At 42.9% G+C, this 15,097-nt stretch overlaps 1 protein-coding gene across 1 annotated transcript in view; it reads right to left on the bottom strand.

Moving 5' to 3' along the window:
- Positions 1–14,266, bottom strand: part of asic1b (acid-sensing (proton-gated) ion channel 1b) — a 928,708-nt gene extending 914,442 nt beyond the window's left edge. Inside the window, exon 1 of the mRNA XM_072248709.1 lies at positions 13,703–14,266. Within this exon, the coding sequence (XP_072104810.1) occupies positions 13,703–14,260 (558 nt within the window). The 5' untranslated portion in view covers positions 14,261–14,266. The remainder of the gene's footprint in view (positions 1–13,702) is intronic.
- Between the last annotated feature and the right edge of the window lie 831 nt (positions 14,267–15,097).

Consider the following 15,097-nt stretch of genomic DNA (forward strand, 5'->3'; position numbering starts at 1 on the left):
AGACGCTCTACACGAGTCTGTCTCCGTCTCCTCGCCGAACGTCCCGCTCGGGGTCCGACCCCGTTAGCGGACTCACAGCACCTTGTCCATCCTCTGTCTCGCTCCCCCGCCTTCTGCCCCCAAACCCCCTCGCAAACAGTATCTTCAAATACACCAAAACCATAACAACTATCCCAATTGGTTAATAGCACTCTCTTATCATCCTCTAAAGAAAAAACAAACTGTTAGCGCAAACTTTCTCAGTGTTTAACACAACAAAGCCGCATTCCCCAGATTAACATAACAAAGACGCCATTTTAATTAGCCTCCGCAGTAACATAAAAATCGAAACCCCCTTACAGTTTAAACATCCATATTTGTTAGTTTAAAAAATGTTGTGTCATTTCTGTTAGGAGAAGTGATACTGGGAGATAAAAGATATGCAAACACACAAAAGTGGAGACAAAGGGTTACAAAGCATGTTCAGAAAGGCATTTCAAACAACTTACCAAGGCTAAATGGACCATTGAATGGAAACATGCATTAGTAATGGCAAAAGACATCAAGTTTACAGGCAACTGCCTCAGCAGAAACAATTCTATAAAAAACTGGATATGCTTAAAATGTAAGTTCAATTTCAAGTGCAAGTTCATTGTCATCTGACTGTGCATGCATACAACCAAACGAAACAATGTTCCTCTGGACCACAGTGTATCCACACAGCACATAAACCAAAATATTACACTATAAATAAGTTAATAAAATATAATTCAAAATGCATGTAGTTACGTGCAGACAAGTAAACAGTAAACAGCTCGCTATCCTAGTGACGAGATGGCAGTCCCACAGCGTGAGGGAAGAACCTGTTACCCAGTCTGGCAGCCCCAGTCCTGATGTTTCTGTACCTCCTTCCTGACAGTAGTAGGCCAAAGAGATTGTGGGATGGGTGGTCGGGATCCTCAACAAAGCTTTGGGCCCTTCATTTAAAATGCTCCTGGGTAAATGTCACAAATAGGGGTGAGGGAGACTCTGGTGTTCCTCTGGAACTATCCGCTGCAGGTTCTTGTGGTCTAATGTTCTGCAGCTTCCACACCACACAATGATGCAGCCAGACAGGACCCTCTCACTGGTGTTCTCATAGAACATTGTTAGAATGGGGGCGGGGAGCCTTGCAGGCTTCAAACTCCTCAGAAAGCGGAGATGCTGCCGTGCCTTCTTGACTGGTGAGGCGGTGTTGTGGCTCCAGATTAGATTGTCGGTTTGTGCACACCAAGGAACTTTGAACTCTTCACTCTCTCGACGGCAGAGCCATTGGTGTGCAATGGAGAGTGATCAATCTGTGCCTTCCTGAAGTCCACAAACCTCTCTTTTGGCTTGTCCACGTTGAGACTCAGGTTGTTGTTCTCACACCATTTGACAAGCCTCTCGACCTCCTCTCTGTATGCCGACTCATCATTGTTCCTGATGAGGGCAACCACTGATGCAAACTTGATGATGCAATTTGAGCTGGATCTGGCAGGGCAGTCATGAGTCAGCAGTGTGAACAGCCGCAGACTGAGCTCACACCCCTGGGGGCACCAGTGCTCAGCATGACAGAGCTTGAGATGGCGCTACCAAATCGGACTGACCGGGCTCTTTCCATCAAGAAGTCCAAGATCTAGTTACAGAGAGAGGTGTTGGGTCCCAACGAGGACCATTTATCCACCAGCCTCTGAGGGATGGTCATGTTAAATGGTGAGATGAAGTTGGTGGGACAGGGCGGAGTGGAGGGCCGAGGCTATGGCATCATCAGTAGACCGGTTTGAGCAGTAGGCAAACAGCATTTTACTGTTCTTATGTCAGTTTTCCAGCATCCCAAATATTTTGCTTTGTATTACTATCTCAAAGGGAAAGAATTTGCAGGGCTATGGGGAAAGAGTGGGGCTGTGGGGCTGATGGGGTTGCTTTACAAAGAGCTAGTCAGGATGTCATGGACCAAGTTCCCTCCTTCCATGATGCGATGGCATGACTTTGCTATTTGGCAGCAAAACCCCTCTTTGACTGTAAGGAGAATAGGCGTGTTTCAGAATCCAGGGCACCATTCCCATGGGTCAATAGCGCAGGAGAAAAGAGAAGAATTTGGCCTTTACTATTTATCACAGCCATTGGTAGGACCACCCCTATGGCACACTTCAGCTGCTAGTATCCTTGCAACAGATAGCACAGTGTTGCATCCAGAGTCTGCAAGGACAGTACTTCACAGCATCCTGCAGATATGTGACGTCTTGTTGCATCTGCAGCCAATCATGTTGCAATGACTTTTGATGAGCTTTGAATGCTTTCTTGTATTGTCACTTAAAGCTTGAAATGCAACCTCCAAAGAAAAAAGGTAGAAAACATACCCAACGTAGCCCTAATCCATATGGCTGCCTTTGTGTGTGAGGGTGTTGAGTCAGAATACAAAAACACCAAGAGTCACTATATGCTGAGGTTTTACCTGACCTGGTTTGTGAAGGGTGGCCGTAGCCTCTTTGCAATGTCCAAAATTCATCATGAGTGAGCTTTGCAATCACAGTGGCCTGAATAACAACAGGTGCTGTTCACAAAGAGTTTTCACTAATGCTGAATACTCAGGAATAACATTATCTCAGCTTGTATTCATAATCAGCCTGCTGCCACCACTTTACACACTGACAGCTTATTCTCCTCACATTGAAGGCACAGCCTGCATCTACAAATATTTTGCTGCCATCAAAGTTACCTTCCAATGGCCATAGGCGTCCAACTAGCACTCCTCCTATGGATGATGTGGGCATGAAGGAGGTTCCTAGCAGACACCACAGGCATTGGCAGGGACCACATCACAGGATGCATGGACTAGCACTACACACAATAACTTCTCAGGCTTCACACTTGCATCCACTTCCCAGAGGAGCGATGCCTGTGTAGACTGCACTTTGCCAACTCCGCGACATTCAAAATTTGGCATGTCTTCGCCGACTCTTACCAATGCCTCAGAGGAAGCGTTCTGTCTCGGTGCATAACAGCCTGGTACGGCAGCTGCTCTGCCCGTGACCACGAGAAACTGCAGAGAGCGGTGGACACAGCTCAGCACGCCACAAGAACCAGCCTCCAGGGACTTCATCTATATCTCTTGCTGGCTCAATAGAGCGGCCGGCATAATCAAAGACCCCCACCCACCCCAGACATTCTCTCTTCTCCTCTCTCCAATACAAGATACAAAAGCCTGAAAGCACGGACCACCAGGCTACTTCCCCGCTGTTATCAGACTCCTGAATGGGCCCCTTGTACAATAAGATGGACTCTTGGTCTCACTATCTACCTTGTCATCTGGCACGTTGTCATTTACTCTTTTGATGGTTTTTGCATTTTATTCTGCGTTGTTATTCTTTTACCTTGTTCTACCTCGACGCACTGTGTAATGATCTGATCTGTATGAACAGTTTGCAAGACAAACTTTTCACTGTATTTTGGGACATGTGGCAATAATAAATCAATAGCAATAGCAAAAGTTCCACTGGCTGTCCTCCCTTGCATCCCATAAAGCCTCAAGTACGAGCTCACACACACGTGGCCATGCAGCGGAAGTCATGGTCACCCTTGCCCCTGACCTGCTATTAACTCTCGGGTCATTCCAACTCACATCTGCTGATATATACACCAGCTCTCAGTTTGCTGATCAGTACTGCACTCAGGAGTCATTGACAATCTTTCATGGAGGAGACCAGACTTTATGGTTCTCTCTCAACCCAGAGGAGCAGGCAGACCAACCATGGGCAGTTGCTATCAATACAGGCTCACCCATAGTGCAGGCATTCATAGAGTCCCTCATGTCCCTTGCTGCCTCTTGTCAGCAACCTCTGGATGTTGCTCAACGGATCTCTTTTTATCGTCAATTCCATACCAGAAGGGATGTTCCATACTTCTATTAAATATTGTCTGGTTCTGTACAAAGTCTTTTTTTCTCTGTGTAAGAGGATTGAGAATTGAGAAGTGTTGCAAAGGAACAGCAACAAATATTCCTGGGAAATGTTGGTTTTATTATTTTTGGTTTTGGTTTTATTACTGCTAACTATTTTTGTCAACAAATGCTTGGGAAAGTGAGGTGGGTCAGAATGTTGAGAGAACTGCCCCCTGAAGTTGAAACATGATGTCGGAAACCCTAGTCTCTATGGCACCTTTGAATTCGGGACACTGCTCCTGTAGGTTATTTGATCCACCAGCCTCTCCACGTCCCTGTCAATAAAGCTGTGAAAATGTTCCCTGCCCTCGAGAGTCACTGAGGCAGCCATGATGAAGTAAACACTCTCCAGTAGGAAGTGTGTGTCGGTGGTGCGACTCTAAAGGGATGGTTAATGGGATCACAGCTGCTAAAAGATGATTTTCCAGTGTCCCAATCTACCTTATCGTGGTTCTTGTATCTTATTGTCTGCCTGCACTGAGCTTTCCCTGTAACAGAAACACTTTATTCTACATTCAGTTTTGCTTTTACTACCTCCATGTCCTTATGTATAGAATGACCTGTTGGAAGTAGCAGGCAAACAAAAGCTTCTTACTGTATCTCAGTACACGTGACAATAATAAACCGATTACAAGGTTTAAATGCCAGCAGTTGCCGCTGGCAAGTTTGACCGGTAATGCACGGTATTCCTAAAACAACGTGGTACTACGAGGAAACCTGACAGCCCTGTGTTTACAAATTTTGCAATCCTTTCAGAGCTATTTGTAGCAATGTTAGGAAACCAGACAACAACATTTTCACTCTGGAAAGCTGTGTAGCAAACTTCCTGTCATTGAGTGACAGGACACCTCAAATGGTCCATTCTGTTAATATGAAAGGAGACAACTCCTGAGAATTTCCCACTAAGATTTAGCAGCAGAGGTTGGAAGAGAAAGTATCTGTATTCATGACATCACCTGGCAACCATGGATGGTCATTATACACAGGCATCAAGATCACTCAAGCACAGCTGTTGGAAAACAACATGCAGAAAGAAATGACATTTCCCTTTGGCCCAATTTGTAAAGGCCACCCAACACCAAAATTCCATTCGATGCTTAATGAACACCTCGAAACAAGGGCTAATTGGCAAGCAATTTTCAAACGCATCCCTGGAGTTAAACCAGTGCTGATCATAAGGCTGCAGGTAGAGTGAAAATGGAATAGTTCCTTCAAGAAATATAGCTGCCCACCAACTAACAGGCACTCCAGCTAAAATGAAGGGCTGAACATGACTTATATATACCTCCTCAACTCTGCACACACAGCAGACCTCTCCATGATCTATAATAGTCATTTGCCAGCTACTCAAAAAAATATTATAACAGTTAAAACAAGACTCTCAAGTACCTTCAGTCTCAAGTATCGTACCTCCTCCTGAAGACTCAAGAAGCACCTTTTAAACTTTGAAGTCACATATATCTTAAGTATCCAATCGGCTGACATAAAATAAGTAATCATCCATTTTAGAACATTCAGTGTGATTTTTCTTCCCTTGTCCCTTAATGAAATTACAAATAGCCTAGTTTCCACAGTCAGCAATTACAGTCTCTAAATCATTTCCAAATGCTTTAAAAAGAGGTTTAAGTAACATTTCAAATCAACAAAGAAAAGCAATTGGAGAGATAGCTCAACAGTTCCATGACTGAAGGACACGAGAAAATGTTTCAAGGCAGAATGGACAAAAAAACTAACAGTCTAAACAATTGCCTCAAGATGCTTTAAAACTTTTTTCATTTCTATAAGCTGTAAGGGTTCTTAAGACAATGTAACAAATCATTATAACATGAACAAAAAGACAAAAATATAAAGGTCTGTGTAGAAATATAACACACAATCAAAAGTATTACAAACTACCAGCAATAAATCAGGAGTTCCCCACAAATTTCTCCATTCTATAGAGACAAGAGAGACATAGTGCTCGACTAAGATGCACAATTATCTAGTTCCAACTTTGTAATCTTTAAATCTGCATAAATTTCATTTGCTGTTGTTTACCTATAATGAGTTACGATTCCCAGCTAGCTGACTAAGACACAATGGGCTGGTTAGACTCCATCTAAGGTATATGAAACATAAAATAGAATCAGAATCAGGTTTAATATCACTGACATATGCAATGAAATTTGTTGTTTTGCAGCAGCAGTACAATGCAATGTGTACAAAACTATAAATTACAATAAGAAATATATTAAAAATCAAATTAAATAAGTATTGCAAAAACATAAGGTAGTGTTCATGGGTTCGTACATTGTTCAGAAATCTGATAGCGGAGGGGAAGAAGCTGTTCCTGAAACATTGAGTGTGCGCCTTTAGGCTCCTGTACCTCCTCCCTGATGGTAATAATAAGAGATCATGATGAACGCTGCCTTCTTGAGGCGTTGCCTTTTGAGGATGTCCATGACGCTGGGGAGGCTAGTGCCCATGATGGAGCTGGCCGAGTTTACAACCCTCTGCAGCTCTTTCTGATCCTGTGCAGTGGCCCCTCCACACCAGACGGTGATGTAACCTGTTAGAATGCTCTCCACAGTACATCTGTAGAAATTTGCGAGTGTTGATGGGTTCAATGTCCATTCAGAAATCAGAATGCAAAGTAACAAATTAAATCTGATTTGGAAGCATCCTTATTCTCATACAAAATAATTTGAATGAAGGTGTCTGGTACCTGGTTTAATGTAGGTCAATTAACACATGCCCATTGTCTACTTGGCTGATGCACACCGGAATATCACATGATCATGCCAGTTTGCAAACCATTTCTCTGATGAGCCAGTTTAGGCCAGTGACCTGGACCCTGTAGACAGTACTGTTTGCTCACGTAGCATGTAAGTACAATTATGTAGAAAGCATGGCATCACCTCGACTTCCTTAGGAATTTGCGAAGATTTGGCACGATATTTAAAACTTGGGTAAACTTCTATAGATGCGTAGTGAAGAGTACGTTGACTGGCTGCATCATGACTGGGTATGGAAACACCAATGCCCTTGAATGGAAAGTCCTATAAAAATAGTGGATATGCCAGTCTATCACGGGTAAAGCCCTTCCCACCATTGAGCACATCTATACAGAGCATTGTCGCATGAAAGCAGCATCCATTATCAGGGACCCCAACCGCCCAGGTCTTGCTATCTTCTATTTGCTGCCATCAGGAGCCTCAGGACTCACACCACCAGGGTCAGGAACAGTTATTACCCTTCAACCATTAGGCTCTTGAATGAAAGGGGATAACTTCACTCAACTTCACTTGGCCCATCACTGAACGCTTCTTACAACCTATGGACTCACTTTCAGGGATTCTTCATCTCATGTTCTTGATATTTATTGCTTGCTTGCTTATTTGTTTATTTATTTTCTTTCTTTCTTTTTTTCTGTATTTCCACAGTTTGTTGTCTTTTGCCCACAGGTTGTCCACCCTGTTGGTGTGGTCTTTCATTGATTCTATTATGGTTATTAGATTTATTGAGTACGCCCACAAGAAAATTGGATCTCATGGTTGTATATGATGACATATACCATATGTACTTCGGTAATAAATTTACTTTGAACTTTGATAATAAATCCAATTCTGATTCTGGCAAGTGACATTATAGGCTGTGCATTCAAAGCAAAAGGGCAAATTTAATGTTTATTTTCTAGGCCACACTATCCTTGCATTTTAATCCCAAAACAATGACAACACTGTATCGTTTTAAAAAGTTCTGAATAATTGTTCTACCAAACATAGTGCTGATTCACGTTGACCAGTTATGCTTCAGCTTCTAACTGGGATCAAGCTAAGATAATTATGGTGCAACATTTGACCTCTGCATCCCTGTGCAAATAAGTCGAGAAAGGGCTCCAGTCCTGTACCAGGCAGGCAGACAGCTCACTCTGCCAGAAATTGTGTTTTTTTTTGATGACTCAGAAAAATATGCCAGGATCACTCTGCATGTTTCTATATCAATGATGCTGTCTAAATGCTGTCATCCACCTTCCATAATATTAGATTCCATAGTATCAAAAATTCTCAGACTTAATAGACAGAATTGCCAAATTGACCTATAAAACTCTTATGAAACAAATTCTATTGTAGCGCAATATAACTGTTGTTGGTTGACATCGCTATTTTGATTCTACCAGGTGGGTCCCACCACAACTAAATCATAAGCAAAAAAAAAACAACTGTCCTTCCATAATGTTACATTGCTTGAATATCAATAACTATGCAGACATTGTAAAGGCTTGTGAAAGTTATTTGTTGCCTTCTTTAAGTTAATGGAGTCTGTTTGTTTGATAAATTAACAATATTATGTTTTTTTAAGACTACCCTGGCTGTGATTCATGTGCAGTAACAAGAAGTCTCTTGTGATGTATGAGCCAATTACAATGTTAAGCAAGCATTACAACTGTATTCCAATCTTTACAGTTTTCTTAAAATGGTAAATTATTTCCAATGTGTTTTTCAGGAAATTACTGCAAAACTACATCTTCTAAGATATTTTACTTCTGAATTTCCAAATGACCCATGCTAGTTTTCCATTGTCCATCTATGTTATTAAATCAACTGAAGCTGCTTTGTGATATCACCTGTGCTTGAAAAATTCTTTTATCCTCTATATAAATAGAGTTTCTATCCTACCAACGTTAAACGGAAGATGCCTCTGTAGAAATAAAGAATAGGATAATTTTACTTGAACTTGCAGAATACAATGCCATCACCCATTCCTCCCCTCCCAGAGGCATGTATTGCTCAAAATACAAATTAAAACTAGAAACAGCCTCTTGTTTTCTCCACATAATTATATTTGGGTTAGTTACTGAATTTTGGGCCAGGAAAATGGCAAAGTGTGTGCTTAAGCACAAGGGAATTACCTATACCACAAGAGCACCTCCTGGTGGTGGTATCTAGGAGCTGAACTGAATTGACTGCAGCCCAGGCCAGGCATTGCAGCTTAAGTGAGCCCCTGCAGAGGTCTCATCGAGGAGGAGGGGCAAAAGGCATGAGAAAATCTAAAATAAATGTGACATTTCAAAGGCAACTTGCTTCCTGCTACCTTTTAGCACTTATCCCTGCATGAGGTTAAAAAAAACGACGGCAACTGAAAATAAGCTGTTGCTTAAATAGGTTGCTTTCTACCAGAAGCGTTGTTTGTCTCGTTGAAATAACAGAAAGCAGACGGAAAGCTCATTCCCCTGAGCATGGTGATACGCATATAAGCGCCCATCTCTGCCACCTAATCATTGCAAAATTAAATGATTTCCAGACTAGTATAGATTTTTAAAGTAATCCCTCCTAACAAGATGGGAAAGATGTAAAACCGAGGATGTTGCACAACTCATCTCCAACCTGCCTTCAATCTCAAAATGACATCTCTGTCAATAACCTATTACCAGTTACCATAACTCCTAGCTAATTTAAATGATTTGCGTGATGATTTGCACACAATCTTTGACATCAAGTCTGGACCACCTGTGCAATTGAGTTAACACCAGGAGAAACTATGTTCAGCACCTTTACAGGGACATCCCAACAAGTGTTCTTGCTGACACTCTGAAGTCCAATGGAGAATCATTTAAATACCACACCACACATACACAGCAAGGGCTAACTGTGGTATTGTAGAGTATTCCTCTGGTCCAGTTGTGTGTTATTCAGTAGAGCCTTGGTTTCTGTTAGTTAACTTTCCTCATGTGTTTACAGTTTTGTTCATATTGATTACAATCTCAACCTGGTCCTCCTTTGATAATCAATCACTGTCCACAGATAGCGCAATCCTTCAGTAATTATAAAGGTGTATGGCTTCAGTCACATTTTACTCCAAATCTGTTCACTAAAATAATGAGCTTCTGAAAGCATAATCACAGCAGACAGATTTACTTCTGAAAGTGATGCAACTTTTACCCAGCAAGATACGGAGACACTATTTAATTTCCAGTGATTCGCTTCCACCCCAGTTCCAACACCAACACCTCCATCTCTGTTCTGTTCCGTCAGTTCCGTCCACTGTTTGTTCTTTGGAGTCACTATCCATCTGCAGGATTGACAGTAGTAGATCATCTGACCATGGTGGGAGGGGGAGGGGGCAGCACATCTGCTCCAACTGATACCCCTACTTCCATTTCCAGCACAGCTCGACCAATAATGATGATTAAGAGTGGAAAACCTTGTCAATTTACCACCTCCTGAACCAAGGAGAATCTTAGCCAACGGAGCAGAAGTACAGAATCAAAACTGGGATCTTCCGTTGCTTGCTAGGTTACCACAACCAGTGTTTAGTAAGTAGATTTTCAAAAGACTGGACAAGAGGACAAATACATGGGCACAACAATGGCAGCAGGGAAACTCCCTGAGACTGTTCTACCTGCAAAGAGATCATAGTTGATCTGTGTGCAAACATTACATGCCTGCCGTTTCCCAATATTCTGTGTACCTTTGGCCTCAAAAAATCTCAGACTTTGTCAATAAATTGACCGAGTAATGACTTCCATTTGTGGAAAAGTTCCAAGCTACCAGAAACATAACCCTTGTTTATGAGATCTCTCCTTGTAAGTAGCCCTTGGGAGTCCAGCTGCCATTCTGTTGAATCTCCGTCAAGGTCTGCAAGGCCAACAGTTCCTCCTGAAGGTGTGAGGCTCAGAACTGCTCAACACCCTGATCAGCTATAACCAAATCCACTACAGCACACAATATATGAAATTCCTACTTCCCCACACCACAGATCGTAACAGGCCAATTATGGATTCTGAGTCCGGTTGGGGAAAAGACAAACCAAGGTACCTGACAGAAAGAGAAATGTACATCCTTACAAGATCCGGAAACTTCAAGGTTCCAAGAGCCTTCCTGCTCTCCTCACTCCACACATTTTCAATGAAAATCCATAATGCCAATGCTGCGACAGCAGTGCCCCTCAGTAGCAGGTGAAGGGATGTGCCACTGACCTTAAACAGGAGGCCAGAACAAAATGACTGCAATTGAGCGGCTAGGGGAGCAAGGAGAGGCGTCTAAAAAATCTGCCCCACCCCATCCTCATCATCACCTATACCCTTCTCTGCCTACCCCGACAACACTATTTAAATGATGAATTCATTTAGCTTCCACCCAAGCCCAATAAAACCTGTCCACGACAATGGATCCCTCTGTGAAAACCAACAACAGATCCTAAGAATGATAGGAGAGGGTGCCCTCTCAATCAGATGACAGACATTGGTGGAGGACATGCTTCTCCAGGTTTATCAAGGCGTTCCCCGCCCCCCGCCCCCCCGTGCTCTTCCCATTGGTCAGCAGTCACAAAATTCACTGGAAAGAAAACAGACTTGGTGTTCCAAAATTAGTCGATCAGTCAACCAAAAACAGCCCTCTCATTTCCCGTAACGCCATCTCCAATACTTGAACAAGCAGAAAGAATTTTTTTTCCCAGTGTTGTTGGCTTGCACTCATTTAAAAATGAGTGGAAAGCAACCCCAACTTCATAGCCTATTTACATCAAGTGTCTCCTCAGAGGAAGGGAGAAAACATCACATTCAAACATCCCTTGGACTTGCCATTCTTGGAAAGCATATGAAGAAAAATTGGTCATGTTAATATGATGTAAATCCTACAAGCTAACAGACTGATGTACTGTGAATGGTGATGACATATATATTTGCAAATTTTATGAATAATATATTTTGTTTATAAAGTATATGGTCCATACAGTATACTGTTTACATTGTAAATACATGCTGGTACTTATGTATTTATACACATTTTATTCCATATCCATACTTTAACCTCTAACTTATTTTTATATAATTCTTTAACCATTATAATTGTTGAATGTTGTGGTTTTTTTTGTTGCATGTCATGCCAACACACCAAAGCAATTTCCTAATCCATGTAAATAAATATATATGGTGAATAAAGTTGATCCTTGATATTGGGGGAGGAATCCTCATATATGAAAGGTTGGCGGGCAAACCCATCCATGCACATTTCTGCTTCTGCCTTGAGATTTCACTGTTCCCCGGGCTTGCTGCGGCAAAGTCCAGCTTTAGTTTAGGAGTGGAAGGTTAAGGGTACTTCCCTCAATCTCTCTCAGTTGTACACCGAACAGCAAACTGCAATTGCCTCTGGATGGGCAGCAAATGCACGGCCATTTGATAGTGCAAGGGGAACAATTCCTAAGTGTAAAGGTAAATGAATAGATTTCAGTTTCTGAGCTTAAAATGATTTAAGCCAGCTGATAATAGGAGATAGTTCAGACACAGAAATACCAGATGCATGGAGACGGAACGGACTGCAGACGTTGGGATCTAGAGCAGCACACAATCTGCTCGAGGAACTCCGTGGGCCCAGCAGCATCGGTGGAGGGACAGTGAGGGGAGGGGGTAAAGAAATTGTCAGTGTTTACGGTCAAAGAGGAGGGGGGAGTGGTGAGACAGTGGCCAGAAGGTGATTGATGGACTGAGGAGGGGTGAAGGTTGACGATGAAGGGCAGCTGTATGCAATATTTGGATGGGCAGAAAGTATACCTCAAACTTTGATGTCTACCTAAAACAGATCTCATTTAATTAACATATGCAGATGAAGTTAGGTGACTCTGCTTTGAAGCATATGATTTACTCCTGACAAGTAACCTTCTAAGCCCCTCATCATTTCTTCATAAAGCCAAAATCTGATGTATTGCACATGTCAGAAAGCTTGTAAACATAAGGCTCCTGTCAATCCCCTATTGAGGTAGTTTCCAGCTTTAGTGGAAAAAACTGTTTTATTACTGTGATCCACAGCAGTATCAACGTGTTACTCAAATGACAGTCACCACTGTTCACACACACACACACACACACACACACACACACACACACACACACAATTTTAGTTTAAAACTAAGTAAGGGGCACCAAAGACGTGTTTACAGAGATTGCTTGATCTAAGATTGCAAAGCACAACTCAGCTGCAATGTAAGACTCACCCTTCCTCCCTCCCATGTCACTTATGCATCATTGTAGGAATTCACCACAACAGACAGCTCATTGTAATCTTCAAAATTCAGACTCACAAGCCTTGAGTTGTAAAGATGGGAATTTTCACAAATACTGTGTAATGTTTGAACACTGCAGCTTGCACAAGCATTTTTAGAGCTTTGCTGATAGAGCTTCACAGTACAGCACTTCAGTATTTTGAAAGGTTTCATGACTATGTGTAGAACTGCAGCCTACTGCTACCAATAAAATTTCACTATTTTAATTTGTTCCTCGGGGGATTTCAGGCGAACCTGGTCTTTTCCTGGGATGCTGGTGGGGAGGGAAACTGAAATCTGCCTTGGAACTCCTTCTCCCATCAATACAGGGATTTTTCCATCACTTCTTGCCGGCCAAAGGCTGCCCTGATATATTTTCCAGCATGTTCTGCTTCTACGTCCGTTATTTTTGTCGCTTTTTTTCTCCTTCATTTTCATCCCCCACCTCCTTCCAAACTTCACCCACCACCTCAAGATGCGTAGGAACCCGCTAGATTCTGCTCACTGTCACAGAGGAAAGCAGAAAGCAACAAATACGCTGCTTCTCACAAACAATCAATTGCCAGCACCTAGTTGGTCAAAATCAGCGGTCAGCGTGTGCACCAGACAACTTCAGGGAGGTGGACCTCGGAATACCCCCAACACGCTACCCAAGAGCTGAGGCACAACTAACAACTCTCCTCCGATCACAACACACAAATGACTGCAATGTGAGGGAAACTTTAATTTCCCGGCGGTACTCACTACTTGGAAGTGCTGGTGGGTGCACTCTTTCCCTCTGTATTTGCAGTCCAGGAGCATGTCTTTCATCTCATGGCCGGCTCGGTCGTAGAACTCCCTCATGTTAAAAGGCTTGGGCTTGAAGTTCCCGAAGTTGGCCTTCTCGATCAGGACATCCAGGACGTGTTTCTCCGCCACGTAGGGGTCGGGAATCTCGAACTTGTTGTTCAGCAGCGCCAGGAGTTCCCCTGCATGGTACAGATCGTTCTTGGTGATTTTGCTAAAGCGAAACTCGTTGAGATTGCAGATCGTGATGGCGGGGAAGGTCAAGTTATAGGCGCTGATCTCGTCCAGTTTGGTAACATGCGGGTACTCGAAGTAATACTTGATTCTCTGGACGAAGACGTGGATGAGGAAGGATAGAGAGCCGAGGAAAGCCAGGGTCCAGATAATGCGCCTGAAGGAAAGGCGCTCGTAGGTGAAGATGTGACTGATTCCGTGCAGAGTGGAGCTGGTTGCGAAAGCCTGGAAGCTGGAGGGCTGCGTCCTCTCCGCATCTTCGGGCTCTCCTTTCAAATCCATCGAGCAGAGCCTCCGGGAATAAAAAAAAGGGAGTCAGGAAAGGAATAAGCACGAAGCGGGTCCAAGGGAGGAGAGAGGAAAGAGCGGGCAGCTCCTCGCAGTCTCACTGCTCTGCGTGTATGATGTGTGTGTATGTGGAGGTATACAGTATATATATATATATATACAGGAATCGCTCGCAGGTCCCCTATTTGAGTATCTGCCGCTTCAGATGAATGACAGGCTGCTCGTACTCATCAGCGAGGGCTTTGCAAAGCTCGCTCCCACGTTAGGTTCCACCGATGATCATAAAATTATCATAAACAGCCCGCTTGACTGTAGAAGCCGGAACAGAGAGCAGCTCTTTGGCCGACGACTCACTGTACTCTGTGTCGGGGGAGGGGGTGGGGGTGGAGGGAGCGGAGAGACTCACCGGAGTGGCTATCTGTACCGAAATTGCAGACTGATCATTTCCCACTTGCAGCAAGTGATTTTTAAACCCATCTTTTTAATTTTCGTCTTACCTGCCTGGTCACGCAAGATACTAATTATAACTGCACTCCCTCGTTTTTATTTCCAGATGATTTTTATTGACTTTTATTTAAATAGCCTGGTTTGAGTTGGAGGGGGTAGGTGCCGCTGGTAAAACGCTGAATAAAAATTACGATTTAATCAGTATCTCATATTATAGAAAAACAACAAATTTGGCGCAATAATAAAATCATAAACCGATTTATCAAATTAAAGTCTTGCGTTTCTCATATCCCAGAGCTTCCATGGCTTTTTCTAGTACAGTAATTGAAGTACTTTTGAAGTGTAGTCGCTCGTGTTGTTGAAGGGGAGGGGAAATGGGGAGTG

Source organism: Mobula birostris, chromosome X, assembly GCF_030028105.1.
Source record: "Mobula birostris isolate sMobBir1 chromosome X, sMobBir1.hap1, whole genome shotgun sequence".
Taxonomy (NCBI): domain Eukaryota; kingdom Metazoa; phylum Chordata; class Chondrichthyes; order Myliobatiformes; family Myliobatidae; genus Mobula; species Mobula birostris.